Source organism: Aulonocara sp. 'chitande type north' Nkhata Bay, linkage group LG20, assembly GCF_057382095.1.
Source record: "Aulonocara sp. 'chitande type north' Nkhata Bay isolate Kocher_YH1m ecotype deep benthic linkage group LG20, A_spYH_male_GT1.1, whole genome shotgun sequence".
NCBI classification, from domain to species: Eukaryota; Metazoa; Chordata; class Actinopteri; order Cichliformes; family Cichlidae; genus Aulonocara; species Aulonocara sp. 'chitande type north' Nkhata Bay.
The window spans coordinates 20,706,094-20,727,662 of NC_141363.1; the positions used below are offsets into that span (position 1 = coordinate 20,706,094).

The window sequence follows — 21,569 nt, forward strand, 5'->3', positions numbered from 1 at the left end:
TGCCCCTGGGTGGGTCCGGGATGGGCGTGAGGTTCTGGGGGCGCTCCGTCTCTGGGCTGGGACCCGGACCGGGCCTCGGGGGCTTGGGTCCTGGTTGGTGTGTTGCCGGGGTTGTGGGCGGGTGGGTGCATGGGGGCCCAGCCCTGGAGCAGGGTGCCGCCGGTGCGTCGAGCCACCTGGGGGGCTCTTCAACTGGTGGGGGAGATTGTCACATCTTGCAGGAGCTTTCCTCTCCTCAGGAGCTCCCTCTGCAGGAGGGGGAGATACAGGAGAGGTGGAGGAAGATCTCAGCCTGGGTGTTTATTGTCTTGTGTAGTCTGGAAGATGAGTGGATGGTGGGGTGGGTGCAGTTTTCTCTGTGGTGGGGTTGGGTGGACTGTCCCGGGCTCTGTGGGGCCAGGCGGCGCTGCTGCACTGGGCTCCGGTCTGGATGGGCCTGGGCCCCCTTTCCCTGGCGGGTCGCGGAGTATGGGGGTGCCTACTGGGGTCAGCGGGGGAGCTGGCCCCAGGAAGGGGTCACTTGCCCCTCCCTTCCTTCCCTCCCCATCTCCAGCTGCCTCCCTCTTCCCGCTCCACCACAACCACCCACACATGCAGGGCCTTGGAGTAGGGGTATGTCACCAGGGTGCAGAGGAGGCTACCCCCCCCCCCCCCCCCCCCCTCTGTCCCCTTCTGGCTGCCTCTGCCTCAATTTTATCCCACAACTTAGACATTCACATTACTCACACTCTCATTACACATACATATAGGATCTTGGGGGTGGGCACGATACACGGAGTCCAAAGTACCATCAGGGTGTACACCCCACCCCTGGCATCGTTGCCCACCTCTCAATTTTAAACACACTTAGTCATTGAGGGCTAGCAGGAGGGACCATGCACTTACCTGCTGCTCTCTGGCAGGTAGCTCCAAGCCCTCCTGGGTTTTAAATGCACCTTAGAACACACATGCATCAACACTACAATGAGCGGGTGGAGGGAGGTTTGGAGTCTTCTCTCACCCCCATTCTCTGCGACCTGCTGGAGCAGGGGGGCTAGGAGGAGTTGGCCGTCCGACTGCGGTCTGGAGTGTGGAGCCTTCCTGCTGCTGCGGAGTCGGGGCGGTCTGCCTCCCCCCACCGCAGGGAAAAGGGAAACACCACCTGGGTCTGGGTGCAGTTCCCCCCTCCAGGGGCGGGGGCACCTAGACCCGGTTTGTAGAGTACGCTTGGGGAGTGTGATCGTGTGTACAACGTCTCTTTATGTCTGTCTCCACGTTGGTTGAGTGTGGAGTAAGTGCATATGAGAGCATGAGGGTGGGAATGGATGTTTGTATATGTGTGTGCCTGTATGTCTGTGTCTATATGTCAGGTTGGGTGTCAGGCTCCACCTCTCTGGGGACACCTCAGGCCCTCCAAGGTTTGGAGGCCTATCTCCCCCACCACCACTTCCCCTGCCAGTGGCGGACCCCCTCAGACATCGGTGCGTTGGTGGTTCTTTGTGTCCGGGGATGGGCGTCCAGGTACACACCGGCTCACTCCTTGGTGGCCGCTTATCGGGGCCTGGAGCCTGGGGCTCGCTCGGGCCACTTCGGAGGTAGGGTGCCCCCGGCCTCTCGGCCTGGGGCTCGGTCACTCAGGCGCAGCTGGCTGCCGGCGGAGCTCACGGGCGCGTCACTGCAACCCCCCCTGGCTTCTGCTCCGCGGCTGCTGAGTGAGCCCTCATCTGGGACTCTCCTCAGCTCTTTCTGGGACAGTGGCGCGGCTGCCCCTCTGTTGGTCTTCCTTGGTCTCTTGTGTTCTGGGGGCCTCTGGATGTCTGGAGTTTTGATCTCCTCCATACCTGCTTCATACCCTGGAGGACGGGGCTGTGGCCCCCCCACACCCTCTAGCAGATTATTACATGAAGGAACCTTTTAAAAAAACAAAAAACAAGCGCGTCCATGCTCACAGGTGTACACACGGGTGATCACACCCACAAACTACACCCTTTTTGGCTCCTACCTCAAAGCACACTGTGTGCTGTTGATCTTATGTGCTGCACAATAATGTTTAACATTTAGTATTTACTGTCATATTCCCATATATCATTGTGATGTTGTTTATTCTATTACTCTTGTTCTCTTCTGCTTGCTTTCTTTTTTCTTTCTCAGCAGGTGATCCAGGTGATTGATATATGCATTTTTTTTTCTCTGCCCGTTCTGTTGGTTTTTGTCTTTTGCCCTTCTCCCCCGTCCCTCTTCTCAGCTGTTTCTCTTTCCCTCTTTCTTTCTCCCCTTCTTTCCCCCAGTCAAGTCTGTCCCGTATCCAGTAAGTGAAAATAAAATAAACAATAAAAGGTGAATCAAATGGACCATTACGGCAAGGCTGGGATGGTCAGTTTGGTAAAGTAAATCCGTTGGGCATCTTTCTTTGCCTTTAGACAACAATTCTGATGCAAAAGAGCCAAACGGGACAGGCAAAAAAAAAAAAAAAAAAAAAAAAAAAAGCATGTATGCAATCCTTCCATAGCTCTAGGCCACTTTGCTCAATAGATCGGCCGGACGAAGCTTCTGACCATCAATTAACTGACCGAGCATCAACTCTTTAACCCTTTAAGACCAACCATAGAACCAAGTCCGCCAGAGCTTATATTATATTTTTACCTGCTGTGGAGCCATTTTTGGGAGCATTTCAAGTTGCTATACATCAATACAACCATCCATCCATCCATCCATCCATTCGCTACCGGTACACCCTGGACAGGTCGCCAGTCTGTCGCAGGGCTATCAATACAACCATTACAGCCTAAATTTTAATAATATGTCTGCATTAAGTACATAGTCATTACATAAATTGCAAAAAAGTGCAATAAACTACAAAAGAATTTAAAATCTTTTTTTTTAACATATATTTCTAGTTAGAGAAATTTAAGAGGCTTATCCCTCAAAACTGTAAATACAAAAAAGTTGCACAAAATAGTTTCCCACCACTTCATAGTTTTATATTTTTTAAATACACCAATTTTTATACACTGCAGGAAAAACGAAAATAAATATTATAGTGCAAATTTGCAAAAAAGCCGCATATGCATCAAAATAAACTATTTCCAGCTGTGCATTATGAGTCCTAAGCATCCCAGAAACGACACAGAAAGTCATAAAGTCAAAGATAACTTTTAAAAACACCAGTATAGGCTCATGAGGCCCTGATGGTAAAAAACTACATTTCTGCGAAAATGATGTCACTTCCGGTTTTCGGGCAGGTAATGGTGGACATGCGATAGTTCATGCTGATGTCTATTCCAACATAGGAAGTGTTACAAACAGCTGATCGGCAAAGCGTGTTTCTGGAATATTATGTTTTTGTTGCTGCAAGTGCTTTTTATGCAGTTTTTGCAAAGCTGTATGTGGAAGGAAACTGTGACCGAGGACAAGCTGATGGCATGAGATGTAAGTACAACTCCTCCGGTTTCATATGCAAAAGAAATTATTGTGCTAGCTTATGTGGTTGCAGTGCTACTGGGATTTAAAAATAGTTACGCAAAACGGAGCGTGCCCGCTCTGATTGGTTTTAAAGGGTTAAAAGCACCAAAATGCAATGTGTATAAAATGATTACAGTTGCTCCTGCAATGAAAGATTATTATGTGATTATGCTAACACCTGAAATACAGACTTTAATGTAATATCAACAGCTCCAATAAATGCTTTAATGCAATGCTTGTTATGTGGTTCTAATGCAATAATAATGACTTAATGCAAGGTTAATTAATGCAATGATAATACAGATAACAAGTAACAGTGAAATAATTTGTTTTATCCCACAACTGGAAGGTCCATGTCTGTAGGTTCAGCTGTGTCTCCCTCCTGTGTTTTGTTTCCCTTTGTGTATATAAGTGTGTCTTCTGTCGGGATGAGAATATTATTTTACTGTTACTCATAACCATTATTATTACTGTTGCATCACTTATGATTTATCATTATTATTTCATTAGAGCATTTATTGAAACTGTTGATGTTACATTAAAGTCTGTATTTCAGGTGTGAGCATAATTACATAACAATCTTTCATTGCAGGTCCAACCGTAATCATGTTATGCACATATTGCATTTTTGTGCTAATTAAAGAGTTGAAGGTCGGTCAAGTTAATTAATGGTTTGCTCCTCAAAGTACAGCTATTGAAAGGATTGCACGCATGCTTACAGTACAATTTACCACATATTATACATGCTGTCCAGAGATGGAATAAAGGCCTGTGTGCCCTGTGGTATTGAAGTTTGCCTGGTAACAGATGACGCAGAGGGAGGTCATGCACTAAGGTTAAAACACAGACATACAGTCTGCCTGAATACACAGTATTTAGAAACTGCTCGAAACTGCAAAAGTTGTTTACCTGCATACGTGACAGTTTAGTTCTACTAATAAGTGAAGCGCAGAAAGTGAAATAACAGGAAGCATCTGGCGGGTGGTGGAGGAACAGAGGAAGGAACTTTTTTTAGAATATGTCCTAGGCAGAATTACTGGAACATGCATGTGTTTTTATCTGCGTTGACGCATATTACTCGTCATCAACTATGTTATATATATGACACCCCATTTATTGTTCGGAGGAGATCGAGGCTGATGTTTTGCAGAGCTCATCTTCCCACATATATGTGTTTTAATAAAATCATTGTTTTGACGCACAATGGACCTTCAGTCGTATGTCTCTTTCCTCAAACATGAATCAGGACAGTTTTGGTGCCGAAAACCCGGTTTGAGGAGGGACTTGGGTTTGGCTGAGGTCTAGTGGTGTCAAACGGACGGACAGCCAGCAGGTCGACTGAGTGATGGGCCCGGAATAAGAGAGGTAAGCACCACCTGTTGATTAAAGTAATATCCAAAGGTGCTAAATTGGAAATTAAGCTAAATTAAATGTTCACTCAGTAGAGCTTCTGGTCTGTGTCCGTGGGGATTTTGGGGTAATTAGTGATAAAAGTTTGGGGAATATTTGACTGACAAAATTTATTGCTGTTAATTCTATATGACATCCCATTTATTGTTCTGGGGAGATCGAGGCTGATGTTTTGCAGAGCTCATCTTCCCACATATATGTGTTTCAATAAAATCATTGTTTTGACGCACAATGGACCTTCAGTTGTATGTCTCTTTCCTCAAACACGAATCAGGACACTTCTCTCAGTGCTTGTTGTTGGTTCATCTGCTTTTCATGCCCTGTGTTTCATGCTTTCTTGTTTGTTTTGTTAGTTATCCCAGTTCAGGTTGATCGTAGTTATGTTTTGGCCATCTCCACTTCTGTTTATGTTTTCACCTTTTGGAATAAAGCTTGCTTGCATTACAGCGTGAATGCATGATGCATGATGCAATAATGAACGCATGTCGCAAACTTAACATCCAGAAATCCAGTAATGAAAGCTTCCTGGGTTCTGTTTAGAGTTCAAAAAACAAAACAAAACCAAAAGGAAAAACTGAGTTTACATACTTTTAGAAAAAAAGGACACCAAAATCTGCTGAAGTAACTTTGAGTGTTTAATCCATCCAATTGTTTTGGTTGTTAAATCTGTTTAAACAGCTAGTAAAACAATGATGTTTTCCTAACCTGCACTGTTTAGTACAGTTAAATCAAACCCAGTTTTCTCCTTTGGACAGTTCCTTTGTGCAGATGTTTGGGTGCAGACCAAAATAACCCCACCAAGACTCTTTGCAGGAGTTAGCTTCAGTCTAGTTCTGAATGAACACCATAACAATTTGGTTATGATGATCTAACATCAATCTGACACAACAGCCTGGTGGACCTGTAAGTTTCTGCGAACCATCTTCTTGTAGCCAGATATGTTTCACATTCTGACACGTGACAGCGAGTATCACAGACATACAGAGTACACAGCACAAACTGTAGCATCTACCCATACGATTCTCCATTTTATCTACTAGTCCAGAATACAACACAGCACTTTTATTTCTCCCAACACAGCTGACCAGTATGTGGCCAGAAACCACAGGAAATCTCCTAGCAACCAAAGTCAATGCGATGAGGTTTACCTCTTTTCAGGCCATCCAAAAAGATGATTCTGTTTATCTGGACGTAGCGTTTTCTTCACCCCTCCAAGTGGCTTCTTCAGTCTAAGCTAACTGCAGGTTTCCCCAACCTTATAAACAGTACATTGTCATCATCCACTGGAGCACAAACTGGGCGTCGTCAGGACGCTACAGCACAGAGCGAACACCATCCCCACAGACACTGCGGCCAGGGAAGCAGAAGAACTTCACTTTAAGAAGGCCCTGAGTAAATGTGGTTATCCCAGCTGGACTTTTGTCAAAGCTGGAAGGAACCTAAAGAAAGCTCCAGCCGATCCAGGAGAGAAGGACAACCGCTGCCTAAGCAGAAACCCGTAATGATCCCATATGTGTCAGGAGTATTCAAACAGTTGAGAAGACACTGTGTCTCTGTGGCTTTTAAACCCCAAAACATGTTTCGTCAAAAATGGGTCCACCCCAAAGATCAGGTCCCCCGACACAAACAGAGTAACAGAGTGTGAGCTGTTAAGTGCCAGGATGTATCGGGGAAACCAAACAACCTCTGGCTTAGAGGATGGTACAACACTGAAGAGCCACCTCGTCAAGCCAGGACTCTGCAGTCTATTCACACCTACAGGCCAGTGGACACTCTTTCAAGGATGAGGATGTAACATCCTGGACAGGGAGGAACGCTGGTTTGAGGGCGGAGTCAAGGAGGCCATTTACGTAAAAAGGGAAAGATCATCTCTGAATCGAGGAGGGGGCCTAAGGGTCCATCTGTCACCATCTTACAATGCTGTGATTGCAGCCATTCCCCAACTCTCTGTGAATGGGACTCATGACCATTGATCAATGAGCTTTGATCAGTGGTTGTTGATCAATGGTCATGACAATTTGCATATTAATGATCAAGCAACTGTTCTCCCAGCCCATTGTTCCTCAGTGGGCTGGTTTCAGTCATTATGCAAATGTACTGTTTATAAGATTTGGGGAAACCTGCAGTCAGCTGAGACTGAAGAAGTCACCTGGATGATGACGAAACGTTTCTCCCACAAAACGCTACGTCCAGGTGACCAGAACCAACATTTGGAGATTTGGAAATTTCAGTGAGTGCTGAAAGGAGAAACATCTCCAACAGCTCCATGTAGACATGTTTCTCAGGAAGGCCTTCATGTTTGAGCAGGACGATGATAAAAAGCAGACTGCATCTATTCCAGCAGCACAGCTTCACAGGAGAAGAGATCTCAGATGGTAGGCGAAACATCTTCAAGCAACTTAAAGAAGTCCAGATGCTTTTCTTTCCAAGCTCTTTAGACTACGATGAGCTGGATGACTGAGAACATAGATATACTCTTAAGTATTTGGATATACATGATGGATAATATTTGATAATATCCTTTTGGGGAAAATAAGTTAATGAGCCTGCTGCCTTCTCGTTTCCACACTCCTGAGGAACAGAGGCACATGTAAGAACACTCAAAATGTGGCAGGCTTACACTCACTGAACTTGCTAGCTGGACAGGGAGTGTCTCTCAACGATCCAGCGTGGAGGAGAGCTCAGCTACACTACTAAGTAGTGATGATCAGCTGATCAGCAGCAGGTGTGTGAGAGGGAAACCGGGGACACAAGCACAACACATAACCATGATACACCCCAGCAACATATAAACAAGTCCAAAAATGCTCATGGACCCTGGGTCATCAGATGTTAGAGATACAATAATGTTGCTGCTGTAAATCAACATTTTGTTATATTTGAAATATCAATGTAATCTGTTTCTTAATGTATTTTCTTTAAAATAGAGTGTGTGTGTTTTAATATCATAATTATAATAATCCATAATCATTTGGACATACATATTAGATAGTTTTTAGTGAAATATAAGCCCTCCAGAAAGGCAGGAAAAGCCCTGTAACTTACTTTAAAACGAAACATGTCTCTAAAACGGTGGCCAGAGCTACAGACCCATGACACCCTCGCCCAGTTAGCTAGCAGCTAATAACCGTGTCCTTTGTGAGTTCGTTCCCGGCTCGTAACCAGCCCGCATTGCCTAATGATCATGATGTGACTCACAGCATGCATTTAGCACCAATAATTAGCATGCTTTTATTTATTGTAGAAATACAATTCCTCTGAATACATGTAAATGAAAGTGCTCTTTTGGCTTACAAAGAAATATGGACACAGACTTTTTGATCTGCTGCCCTCTGGCAGACGGTACAGAAGCCTGCAGACCAGGACCCCCCGACATAGGAACAGTTTCTTTCCCCTCGCCATCTCCCTTCTTAACAGTTGACCTGTCACACTGCTCCCACTGCCAGACTGCAACTGCACCTTATGCACATTCTGTAGTATTCATTCCACCTCATTCATTTCTGTATTTTATGTATATAAGTTTAGATTAGTTATTTATAGTTGGTTTACACAGCTTTGTCTATGTATGTGTATGCATGTGTAATGTATATATAGACACGTGTGTGTGTGTGTGTGTGTGTGTGTGTGTGTGTGTGTGATTTGCTTGAGAGCCACCATCTACTGGAACCAAATTCCTTGTATGTGTCTGCACATATACTTGGCCAATAAACACGATTCTGATTCTGATTCTGATTCTCACAGTCACAGGAAGCTCATTAGTGATGAGAAAGTGGAGAGTAATGAGGCACTTGTGAAATAACTATCGACAAGTGCTTTAAGTTTTGCGCTACATGAATAAAACTGAATTGATGTAAAACATGAAACACAATGAAAGAAAATTTAACTTCAGAGTAAAACAGGAAGTAACTAGAAGATAACACTGTTAAGGCTACCGCTGAACACCTGAATAGCTCATTTAAGTAATGGAAAAATGTCCTAGCTAACATATAATATATATTCACTATTTAATAACTAAGAAAAGGGAATCTGACTCATTATCACGTCTTGGGCCATCTTTGGGTTATAGTCTTTTCATTCTTTGTGTTTATTAAGTGAAGTTAGCGAGTTTCTCTGTGTGTTCCTGCTAAAACTGTAATTTATCTTAGAACGAACTGTATCTTCCTGTTTCTAACTGCATTTCAGTTTCAACTGATGATGGCGAAACCAGTAATTTGTGTTGTAAACACTGTCACCAGAGTTCCTCAAGGTGATGGATGTAAGTGTGAAAAGCATCAACTCAGTTAAAATTCCCATTCCCACTCACGACGAGGGGCAGGGATACCTGAGTAAGTAGAGGAAGGTTGGGGGTTTGAATCCACTGAATGGCAACCCTGAGGTGCCCACTGGCTGCCCAACTTTCAGATTCTCTCACAGATTCTAACGCTATATTTTATTATTATTTTTATTTCATTATTATTTTAATATTTTATTACAGTTTATTTATTTATTCATTTAACTAAAAAGTTATTTTGAATGTATTTTTTTATCACCACATTATTTATCCAATTTCCATTTTTCCCTTCTATTCTCATCTCTATTGCTGTTTCGTCACTCATCCAGGTGACGTCTTCAGTCTCAGCTGACTGCAGGTTTCCCCAATCTTATAAACAGTACATTTGAACAATGACTGAAACCAGCCCACTGATGGAACAATGAGTCATGAGGTTAGTTTCTTGATTATTAATATGCAAATTTTTAGTCTTTGACCTCTCTATTTTTGGTTTCTACGCCGCCCATGTCACCTCTACTTGCAGCCCGCATGATGACGTGAAGAAATATTTAAAAAAATTATTAAAAAATTATTTAACATGAAGGCAACAGGCAGAGTGTTACGGCATAGCCCTAAAGCATGCAGCCTGATGGGCAGTGTAGTCCGTGCTGCAGGGAGAATGGACTGTCATACCCGTGATGTGTCTGTGAGCGAGGAGGGAGAGAAAGGAAAAGTACGAGCTGTCACGGAGCAGAAACGGGAGCTGGAAGCATGTAAATATAATAATAACCACTGCAGCCAAGAAGAGAGCCTGACGAGCCCAGTTGTAAGTAAGCTGTTAAGACTCGACTGTACGCTGTGTTCGTGTTTTCCTCTGAAACAATACGTTTCGTTGCAGCAGCCTTTCAACGCCTCTCTCTGTCTCTCGCTAGCAAAGTTGACCCAGACAACAAAGTAGTTGATTTCAACTCTTGGCTCTTGACGGAGGCGATCGCACTTTCTCCCTCTCCCTTATCTTTCCTGATTGGCTTCTCATGTCCTTTGTATAGTCTCGCTTATTCTCTAACCCTAAGAGAGTCTCCCAGACTTGTTCTCTAAAAACCTGAAGAAGAATTATGGATTTGATCAACGGGTCCCTTAACGAAACGGACACCCTCCTGGGCTTGGGAGAGCCTTATTGTCCTGTGGAGATGTTTGCTGTCGGATACTTGATGGTCCGTTGCATTGTGTGTCTGGCGACACTCTCGGTGGAGGACACTGAATGACATCTACCAATTCGGAACTACGGTAACAGAGTTTTGGCTGATTGGAGCTGGATCGGACCTGGCTTATCAAAGAACAAGAAGCAGCTACAGATGTTCAAAACCCCACAAGGCTGCCCGACATGATTGGTAAATGGTAAATGGCCTGTATTTGTATAGCGCTTTACTTAGTCCCTAAGGATCCCAAAGCACTTTACACTACATCCAGTCATCCACCCATTCACACACTGGTGATGGCAGCTACATTGCAGCCACAGCCACCCTGGGGCGCACTGACAGAGGCGAGGCTGCCGGACACTGGCGCCACCGGGCCCTCTGACCACCACCAGTAGGCAACGGGTGAAGTGTCTTGCCCAAGGACACAACGACCGAGACTGTCCAAGCCGGGGCTTGAACCGGCAACCGTCCGATTACAAGGTGAACTCCCAACTCTTGAGTCACGATCGCCCCGTTGATGATGTCACGGCTGTGTGTACTCAAGACTGAGTTTGTTGAACACAATATGGATAAGATCTTGGAGAAGAGCAACGGGAATTGAGAGACCTGGTGAACAGTGACGGAAATTAGACCAACTGTAAAATTGGAAGCAGTTTCTTTGCACTAACCAAAACAACTACCATCTTCATCTCATGCGGGCCCCCCAGCGCCAGCTGGATGCTCAAGGCAAAAGGTGAAGGGAACAACAAAATTCTCCTTTAGATAACAAAACTGTATTGTGACTCTCTCCCCTCTCATTCAAGGCCACCCGAGTGGACCGAAAAGTGTTGGCTTTTGCCTAACCGAGTGAAGGGACACTTTATCTCGATTGAACATGGAACACACCCCCTCCGAACGCCTTTTAATGCTCATGTCTTCTGTGTTGTGAGTTTTCCCCCCTTAATAATAAACACCAGAAACTGCATTTATTTTTACTTTATCTTTATCTAATATTTAAATTTGTTTGATGATCTGAAGCAAAATGTGCAAAAAAATGAGGAAATGGTGAACAGAGTTTCACACCACTGTATACGACAACACCAGCATCAACAGTGAAACGCAGAGAACAGAGAGACACAATCAGAGACACGGGGAAGATAAAAATTACAACGAGCACTACAGATAAAATCAAATGTGTGAACACAAGATGTTACAAGCACTGAACTCATCAACATATTGTAAAAAGAACCAGAGACTCAGTATCATGAAAACTGGATGAAAATACAATAAACACAAAAATTAAGATTAATAACAATGAAAACAACTAAATAGAAACGATCGTAATGCAAACATGCATTTGGACGCAGTGTTTGGAGTGAGAGAACCGCTTCCCCGCTCATCCAGGACACTTCTTCAGGCTTCGAAAGTGTGACGTCCAGATGAATAGAACTAACTTTCCAGCTCGAAACAGAATCTCAAACTTGAAAATATTAAATACGTTTTCCAAAGTCAAAAACACGACTAATACCCGAAATGAGAAACTCTGAAATAAAATCTTTCTTTTTTCTGTTTGTAAAATCATCGGTCTGGGCTTCACATCACAAACGAGTAGCTAAAAACAGCTGTTCCACTTAAAATGTTTGATGTTTAACTTCATGTAGCATCAACTCTGACACCTTTTAAACTGATATAGTCACAAACATTAGACGGTAAAAAAATCCTAATAATTTTGAAAAGAACAAAGAATGAAAACTCTTCACAGGCTACTCTTGACTTTTCGAGCTTCCTTCTTTGTTTGCTTCTCATCCTTGTAGAAAACCTCCCCACCTGACTGCGTCCTCCAGCTCAGGCTGATGTCTCCATCGACTCTCTGGTCCTTCAGCTTCTGTTTAAGCTGCAACACAAAAAACATGTTTGCCTGAATGTCACTCAGAAAAACGTCTCCAGCTATATCCTGCATATTTTACTCAGCTGATTTGAAGGGATCATATTAATTAGGATTTAAATATAATTTACACTGAATATACTGCTGTCTTTTTGTTTGCAGTGACATCACAGGCACATAAATCACTTCACTGGAGGGCGATTTGAGGCATGCACTGTGTTCAGCACACACCCCACACAGTTTGGCTGAGCAATCATGGCGGCTACTCTAGAGGTGGAAAACTCCTGTAGGTGGCACCAGTGGAGCAATAGATATCCATGTCATACTGCATCTGTGTGCCAGGAGCAGGGAGGAAAGCCCTCCACAGGGTTATTACCACCACTCAATGCGCTCTACCCGCCCACGCAGACTATTGTCCTTCCCACCCTGAACCTCTGCCAAACTTCTCAGGACATTAAACACAAAGATAAATAGATTAAAAATGACAGTAGTTATAGCTTTTGGTTAAAAACTAAGTGCTGGTGGAAGTTTGCAGTTGTTTAAATAAAGAGTGTCCATGTGAAATGTGTTGTGTTATCTTTGGTTTTTTTTCCAATAGAATTGTTGTGATATTTTGATACCATAGTAGCATTTACAGGATATTGTTTTGTAGTGAAAACTGTTACTCAATAAGGCCCATTTACTAGTTGTTTTTCTCTTTCTCTGTGACCCAAGAATTGATGTGTAAGAATCACAGGCTGGTACCCCAAGGTCGAAAATACCACAGAGACGAGACCACTTCCTTACTCCCATCCTCCCTTCCTTATCCTTTAGAAAAGAGCTTGTTAAAGGCCAGGTGGTTTGTTTCAGAATTCACTAATGAAAGAACTCTGTATTCTATGTCTAGGAGTGTATTTTGCTGGGATGATCATAAATTGTAGCTGAAGAGATAAACTACACAAAGGATACTTCTTTGCTCAGAAGGCAGGAAGACGCTTCCTTATTTGGTCTGTACCGGTTTGAACTGAGAACATGCTGACACACGAACCTTTTTCCTCTATATAAGCTGTTGTATACTTAATAAACCTTTGAGTTGATTGTGGGAGAGCAATCTGAACAGTCTGTGTCACTTTGTTCTCCTAACTGCTCCCGGCGCTGTAACTAACCTGCTGAACGGCATACCTGAGTGTTACTTTGAATAATTAGGAGTCTTATAAGGAAAGGACAAAACTCTGCTTATCGCTCACGCCACGGAGGAAACCCGGGATGGAAATTTCCTTCAAGAATATTTACTGGTTACTTGTATGTTTGAGCTGGTTTTTCAAAGTTTTTCACTTTGTCGATCATAAAACTGGTTTTGGACATTTTTCAGTTGGGTGTCTACACCACATGTGTAGTTGTAGTTTTGTTTCCAAAATTCAAAACCCAACAGAGTGCTGAAAAAGATGAAAAGGAAACACAAAGTAAAAATCTAAATGATCTGCCTGTTTCAGCACGTCTTCCATCACAGCAGGGTCACTCAGGTCCACACTGGAGTTTTTCACCAGTCCCAGTCTCACTACATGCTTGCTGCGAGCACGTACTTCTGTAAATGAAAGAAAATAATGGTTAGGGTTAGCCGAAGAGAGAGCACACGCTGCTGTTTTTTCACTGAAAGGTGCTATCATCTCCAAACTGTACAAAAGTGGGCATGAAACTCTACATGCACAAAGCCTAATTTACATCATGGAGCCCTGCTCCCCAAAGATGACATAGATGTAACACTGTGAAGCTGGGTTTTAGAAATAAGTAGTTAAAGCTTTTAAAACATGTTTAATGCCCTTTTCTGTCAGCACAGGACCTGACATTACCAGGTTAGCTGGTCGCTGCTAAAAGTCTTACATTAGTTTATATTAGCTAACTAATAGTAACAGGAAAAGTCTTTTGCTTGTCCAAATTAGTTTTATGTAAAGAACCGAGGATAAACTGCCCACTTTCACTCTGTTTCATAAGCAGTCAGTGGGTTTTTTTGTCGTTTGGCTAGCTGCACTGAAACTGGAGATCCAGCTGTTAGCTGCAATGTTCGGGTTTGCAAAGCACTTTATGAATGAGGACTGTGTGGAGGAGAGCCTTGGAGCCAGTTTACAACAGCACAGGTTACTACATGCACATCACACCACAAACATAACTGTGTTTCTTGATTTTTAGTTAGCTAAAGTAAACTAATGCAAGTCTACTGACTGCAACCAAACAGCCAACCCTGTGATGTCACGTTACGTACTGACAGAAGATGGTGCTAGACATGGTTTTAACTTTATGCAGCTGAGCGACAGTTGAATCTGTGTCAGTGTTTGATAGATAGATAGATAGATAGATAGATAGATAGATAGATAGATAGATAGATAGATAGATAGATAGATAGATTCATGCACACTTTAAAGGTTTCACTTCCTGGTATTTTGTTACATTTTTCAATGCAGCCTCCAGAACAGTTACTGTACATGTTTGTCATTTTTGCACAAACAGAGGCACAACAGCGCTGCCCTGTCTCTGCAAAGTCGAGCTAAATGACAATACTGACGGGATAGCATAGGCTAGCTTACCTCTGTAGCAAACAAATGCTCTCTTATAATCACAGTTCCAATCTGCCCATTTTCCTTCATTTTCAAAGTATGCTGCCACACACATCTCCTTGTGAAAATTGTTGTTTGGTTCTTTTGTATCCCAGTATCTAAACGAGGAGCTGGATCCATCTATCCACTTCCAGGAGTCTCTGAAAAGGCCGATCCAGGCTTTTTTTCCTTTGGGTATCAGCTCCTTTATCTTCTGGTTCTCTGACATGTTTCTCACACTGGCCAGGTCGGTGTAATTAGCTCTGCAGAAGCTCTGGGCGTCCGTCCATGTCATCATGTTTTTGATGAAGACAAATGTCACATCTGACTCTGAAAAAGATAGAAACAATAAACATGAAGGCAAATAAAAGCAGAGTCAGGAAAGAAATCACAGAAAAACCCTGTATGTTTGAATGGTTCTGTATTATTTAAAGTCCTCACCTGCGATGTAAATGCAGACTGCATTACGGACGGCATCACAGTCTCTGTCATTCCATAATCCGCTGTCAAACATCTCTGCACAACATTCAGTGCCTTTATAGTTATTCGGTTCCTCAGGTGACCAATTTCTGAGCTCAGGTTCTCCATCTTTGTAGAAACCCGTGTCGTCCATCGACCACCTCCAGCTGTTCACGTCGTTGTACAAGCCGATCCAGGCTCGCTGTGTTTCATGTGTTTCATTGGGCAAAGGTGTGGCATAAAGAACATGAACTCAACCGTTGGCCCAATAATACAAAGTAAATTTTAGCTCTAAGGACTTAAAAGATTTAAAATGCACGAACAAAAAGTATTTTTCTCACACGAAATACAGAATTTTACTTTACAGGCACCTTCTGATTTTCACATTACAAATTTCATGTGGATACTTTGAGCATCATCTGCATCTTATATAATTATTAAAAACGATGTTAAGGAGATATTTACATTGCTGTATTCTGAGTATTTCATTTTTTCCAAGTCTGCCATGTTGTTCAGAGTCTTCACATCCTCCATGCTTTCTATTGCAGCCAGGTCTGTGTAATACTGTCTGCAGTGCTGCTGTGCTTCAGTCCAGTTCTTCTGCTCATAAACAAAATGGTACTGACGCTGAGCACTTGAGGAAACGGCCCACAGCCCTGACACAGATGTGAATATTAATTACATGGTGAAAAACAAGCAAAACTAGTCTCTCATCCATTTCAGTCTGCTCGGTCGTGTTGATTATTTAATCAGTACAGCGATTAAAGAATGGTGTGTAGTTAAAATATTATTTATAGTTGTGAAAGTCACCAGATGAAAAAAATAATAAAGCTATTTATTTATTGTTAACTAATATTAAGAAAAATAGATTAAAATACTTGCCTGAAACCGCTTTGATGAACAGAAGAAACTTTTCCATCCTCGTCTGTTGCCTGTTTCATGTATGACGGTAAACATGGAGCTGCAAAGTAATAAGGAGGAAATAATTTGGATCAGATTTGCATGTTATAAAGGGGTAAATGAACTCATTGCCTCAGTCGTTATTTAAATGGAGAGAGAGAGGGGGGGGGGGGGGGGGGGAGTTTCAATAGTAACCAGAGTATATGTTGCATGTTCTAGTTTTATATGGGTCGTCTTTTTTACACGTGACTTCAAGCTTATGTCCCAGTGGCAGCTGGGTCACAAACTGGGCTTAGCATGACTGTGTAGCATTGAGAATTTATACCCAACAGCCTGTACTGTTCATGTTCTAGAATAAGATCTTCATGAAAACATCACTTTCTCTTGGGTCTTGATTAGAGTGAAGACTTAACACTGGTTAGGCTCCAGGGGACTTTCTGCTTGTTGTAAAGCATTCTTGAGTTTGGGAATGGATGGCCTGGAGGACGTGTTACTATCCATCCATCCATCTTCATCCGCTTTATCCAAGGCTGTGTCGCGGGGGCAGAAGCCTAAGCAGAGAGGCCCAGACCTCCCTCTCCCCAGCCACCTCCTCAAGCTTATCCAGGGGAACACCAAGGCGTTCCCAGGCCAGGCGAGAGATATAATCTCTCCAGCGTGTCCTGGGTCTGCCCCGGGGCCTCCTCCCGTGTTACTATGTAAATAAAAAGATGCAGCACCGATGCTCACACGTTTACTTTAATCTTAAATTGTGTGTGAGGCTAAGCCGGTGAGGAGAACACCAGGTCTTTATTGGCACAACCCATAAGATGTCATCTGTGCACAATGTTCTTCTTCTGCTGTCTGGTTTTCCACCTTTCCAATTTCTGAACTCAGCCTCACTATTTTCATAAACAGCTGTAAACCTACAGCTGTTTACATCATCATACAGTCCAGTCCAGGATCGCAGCCAGCAGGTGAAACTTTGATCATACTCTCATGAGCCTGTCCTGTCAGTGATTACTCCATGTGTCCAATGAAGACGTGACGTGTACGAGCATTTGAACAGCCAGTGTCAAAAATATGTTTCAGTTAAACAGAGAGAGTGAATTCACATCGCTGTCTGTTATCAGATTTGCTCAAGTCCACCATGTCAGGGTCTTCACATCCTCCATGTTTTCTATGGTGGCCAGCTCCAATGCAGCGGCGATGACCAGAACAAGTTTCTCCATCCTTGTTTGTTCTGCTCGTATCTGTCACTGCACACACTCAGATAATAAAATAACTCAGGAAGTTATACATGAACATGTTAATGTTTACATCATGCAAAGTTATTAAAAGGAGAATATTTGCTTGTGAGGTTATTTCGTGTCATATAACTGATACAGGAGACGCTGTTGGCTGGATGATGTAACCGTGGAGCTTTACTGATGCTGTTGGGATGTGATGAAGTTTCCTGAATGAACATAAAGGAAATGTGTAAGGAGTGATCATAAGGCAGCGATGTCTGTATGTGGATACCTGCTGCCAGCTCCATCACAAAGCTGCACATTCAGTGTCATTTAAGAGAAACAGGAGAGAGCAGCGTCAGACTGCCAGCAGCTGAAAGATCAATGTTTGAATTTTGTTCTTGTTTTCACATATGGCAAATTTTATATTACTGTAAGTAATTCTCTCCTTCAGCTGCATAAATGAACTAAAGTGGCTGTTGATGTAATTAAGGCATCAATTTAATTTTTTTTTAACTGATACTAGTAAGAGGAGACGTTACAGTTATAGGTCATAATTCTGGGGTCTTGGGAAAATTAACCCCAAAAACCAAAAGGTTTGACCAAAACCACCTTTGCCATAGAGTAGGCTGAAAATTAATATCCAGCATATTCCACTTGTTGGATGTTTGTAAGTCTCGATCCAGCATCATCCAACCATCCAGCGCCCGGGTGTGGTGAGCGGCTATGGAAGGATTATCTCCAGCAGTGTGAGGCCAGGTAAAGACATCTGTGGCCTGTGATGAGATGAAAACTGATTGGAAAACAACTAAAGCATGAAGAATGGACACGAAACAAATCTTTTAAGATAAATAATGCAACACTCAAAGCTTTTATCTTTGCTTAAGGGTTTTTTATCTTCTTTGTTTTCTTTGTGTCGCTGTGAAAAACGTTTCCATCTGACTGCTTCATCCAGCTCAGGGTGATGTCCCCTCTAACCCCGTGGGCCTGGAGCTGCTGTTTAACCTGAGACACACAGAAAATGTAAGATATAAAACTGTAATAGAGTCAATTCTTGACTGCAATTTTGTTCTTTTACAAGAAAACTATGTCCTATAACATTATCATATTTGCCAATATAATTACTGTTTAGGCCACTACAATAATTACAGTTGCTGGGCCTTTTACAAAGCCTTAGGGAGAGAGGAGAGGACGCACATACCAGACCGGTGTCTTCTTTTTAATGGGAACAAAATAATTTCTGTTAATATTTACAATCTGATGTGGCAAACATACTGGTCTTGTTACACACCAGGGGGGTCAAGCCAAAGAAAAGACAGAAAAAACACACCATCTGAACTTCCAGAGTTCTGCAAACAGTCTTTGGACAGATGAGACCAAGAATAATGTGTCCCAGCGAATGAAAGACACCGCTTACAATCTGAAGAATATCACATCATGTGTGGCCGCCACCAGTTTATGATGATGTGGCTGCTGAGAGAAGTAGCAGGAGGAATCATGAAGTGGACTCTCAGCTCAGGTTCAGAACCTGCAGAACTGATGGGACAGAGGGATGATGGGCCAAAGCAAACTGCAAAAGCAACCCAAGAGTTTCTCAAGACCAAAGTGAAGGCAGAGAAACCCACAAACAAGCAGGAATGAAACACGGCTGCAGTGAAACGCTGAGCAACACAAAGGAGGAAAGACAGCATTTAATGATGTCCACGTATTCCAGACTTCAGGAAATCTGTGACTGCAAAAGATTTTCATCAACCTTTAAAAAATCCATATCACAGTACGTTGGATCGTCCAGTTACCTTTGAGCCTTGGAAATCTGGCTATCTAAGTTGAAAATGACTAATAGTTAAACAGCTCAGTACTTTTGTTGAACCCCCTGAAATAAATCTGTACGTCTGTGCTTCAATCACACGTCGATTGATTTAAAATCTGTTTTTTGTTGAGAAGTTCTGACTTGTACGTAAACTGGAACTCTTGTTGCCTTTAAAAATTACCAGCTTCAGCATGTCGTCCATCACAGCAGCACGATTCAGATCCAGATGAGCGTTTTTCTCCAGCCTGATTCTCACCGCTTGCTTGTAAACAGGATCTTTTTAAAGAGAAAAGTAAGGTTCACAGTTAGCCAGTGAGGTTCACTGAAAGCTGCTTTCTGTGCATTTACAACAAACACCCACTGGATGTGCTGCCTGACTCCACAGAATTTGATGCATTATTCGTTTTAAAGTCCAACTTTTATATAAATTACTTCTGTTTTATTTTAAGCTAAATGCACTGCATGCATGCAGCCGTGTGTAGATGTAGCTGAAGGCTGTCTGAATCATGGCTTACCACTGTAGCAGACAAATGGCTTCTTCCAGTCACAGTTCCAGTCCTCCCAGTTTCCAGAATGTTTAAAGTATGCTGCCACACAGTTCTCTCTCCAGTATTGGTTATTTGGTTCTTTTGTTTTCCAGTATCTAAATGTGGAGGTCCTTCCATCCGTCCACTTCCAGGAATCTCTGAAAAGGCCGATCCAGGCAGATCGATCTTCAGCAGGCACCAACTCCTTTACCCTCCGATTCTCTGACACGTTTCTCGCACTGGCCAGGTCTGTGTGATGAGCCCTGCAGTAGCTCTGAGCCTGAGCCCATGTCATCGTTTTGTTGATGAACACAAATGTCTCATTTTGCCCTGAAAATGGACCAAAGTGAAGTGTGAAGTGCACAAACATGAGGGATACATCTTCACGTTAGCTACCACTGAGACAAATAGACGCAAAAAGTCTTTAAATCAAGAATGAAGTGTGCATGATTTGTTTGATGGTCGTGCACAGATTGAGATCCTCACCTCTGACATCAGAGCAGATTGCACTGAGGGTTTTGTCACAGGGTTTATCATTCCATTCTCCACTGACAAAAGTCTCTGCACAAAGTTCGTGTCCCCCTTTATTGTCCGGTTGTCCAGGCTTCCAGTTTCTGAACTCAGCCTCATCACTTCTGTCCGACCTCGACCACCTCCAGCTGCTCACGTCATTGTACAACCCGATCCAGGCTCGCTGTAAGCAACGAGTAACGAGTGACATCCCTGACTTTTCTGATTAGTGGTACATCATCTTTTTAAATATAGGAGAAATATTTATAAACAAGGTTTTTAAAGACAAAGTTTGTTAGTTTGAAAGTTTATAGATAAACCCTGTCATTCATGGGTATTTCATTACATATTATAAAAAACGATACTACTGCAAAGGCTGGGGAATAACAATAGCAAGGCATTTCAGTTAAGGTCAAGTGACTGTGGGCCCCAGTTTTAGCAGATCACATAAACGTACAATAAGAAAAAAAACAGGAACAGGGGAATATTGCAGAGAAAAATTAAATACGTGAGTGTGTACAAGTATTTGACCTGCCAGTGTTACAAATATGTTGCAGTTAAACAGAGAGAGTGAACTTACATAGCTGTCGGCAGATTTATCAAATTTGTTCAAGTCCACCATGTCATTCAGGGTCTTCACATCCTCCATGTTTTCTATGGTGGCCAGGTCTGTGTAATACAGTCTGCAGTGACTCAGTGCTTCAGTCCAGTTCTTCTGCTCATAAACAAAATGGTACTGACGTTCAGGATTTAAGCACACGGCCCACAGCCCTGCAGTGACAGACATGCATGATCACTTTTAAAAAAGTAATTTGACATTTCAGTGAAGTCTGAACTTATTCCAGCAGTAAAAGCATATCCAGTATTACTGCCACTGACATACTGTAGCTTTCTATTCAAGCTATCATTCTGTTTTCATTACAGCAAATATAAAAACACCTTAAAACACTTGCCTGATGCAGCGGCGATGAACAGAACACGTTTCTCCATCCTTGTTTGTTCTGCTCGTATCTGTCACTGCACACACTCAGATAATGAAGTAACTCAGGAGGTTATACATGAACACGTTAATGTTTACATCATGCAAAGTTATTAAAAGGAGAATATTTGCTTGTGAGGTTATTTCGTGTCATATAACTGATACAGGAGACGCTGTTGGCTGGATGATGTATACCACAAAAATGTATAATTAAATGTGAAATTCAAAGATATTCTCATCAATTATTGAGTCTAAGTCTAGAACTTGAACTCCTTTGTTCTAATCCTCAGACATCAGAGCATGTTAAGGTAACATGGTCGCAATTTCCATTGGCCCAGGATCCATTCCCACCTCGGTGAGCGCAGGGATCTTTGCCTTCCCTACTGTCTGGTTGTCTCAGTTTCTGAACTCAGCCTCACTGCTGTCATAGAAATGTCTGTTTG

At 42.8% G+C, this 21,569-nt stretch overlaps 2 protein-coding genes across 2 annotated transcripts; both read right to left on the reverse strand.

Moving 5' to 3' along the window:
- Positions 1-11,310: 11,310 nt before the first annotated feature.
- LOC147305521 (lymphocyte antigen 75-like) lies at positions 11,311-15,857 on the reverse strand. The gene is made up of 5 exons (XM_086277115.1): positions 15,658-15,857; positions 15,175-15,394; positions 14,725-15,063; positions 13,627-13,727; positions 11,311-12,172 (listed from the first exon to the last, which is right to left on the reverse strand). The coding sequence occupies exons 1-5, from the start codon at positions 15,724-15,726 to the stop codon at positions 12,035-12,037; spliced, it is 867 nt and encodes a 288-aa protein (XP_086133241.1). The 5' UTR covers positions 15,727-15,857; the 3' UTR covers positions 11,311-12,034.
- Positions 15,858-16,109: 252 nt separating this feature from the next.
- LOC147305522 (C-type mannose receptor 2-like) lies at positions 16,110-20,886 on the reverse strand. The gene is made up of 6 exons (XM_086277116.1): positions 20,728-20,886; positions 20,124-20,331; positions 19,626-19,967; positions 19,292-19,386; positions 17,187-18,305; positions 16,110-16,153 (listed from the first exon to the last, which is right to left on the reverse strand). The coding sequence occupies exons 1-5, from the start codon at positions 20,794-20,796 to the stop codon at positions 18,183-18,185; spliced, it is 837 nt and encodes a 278-aa protein (XP_086133242.1). The 5' UTR covers positions 20,797-20,886; the 3' UTR covers positions 16,110-16,153; positions 17,187-18,182.
- Positions 20,887-21,569: the final 683 nt, after the last annotated feature.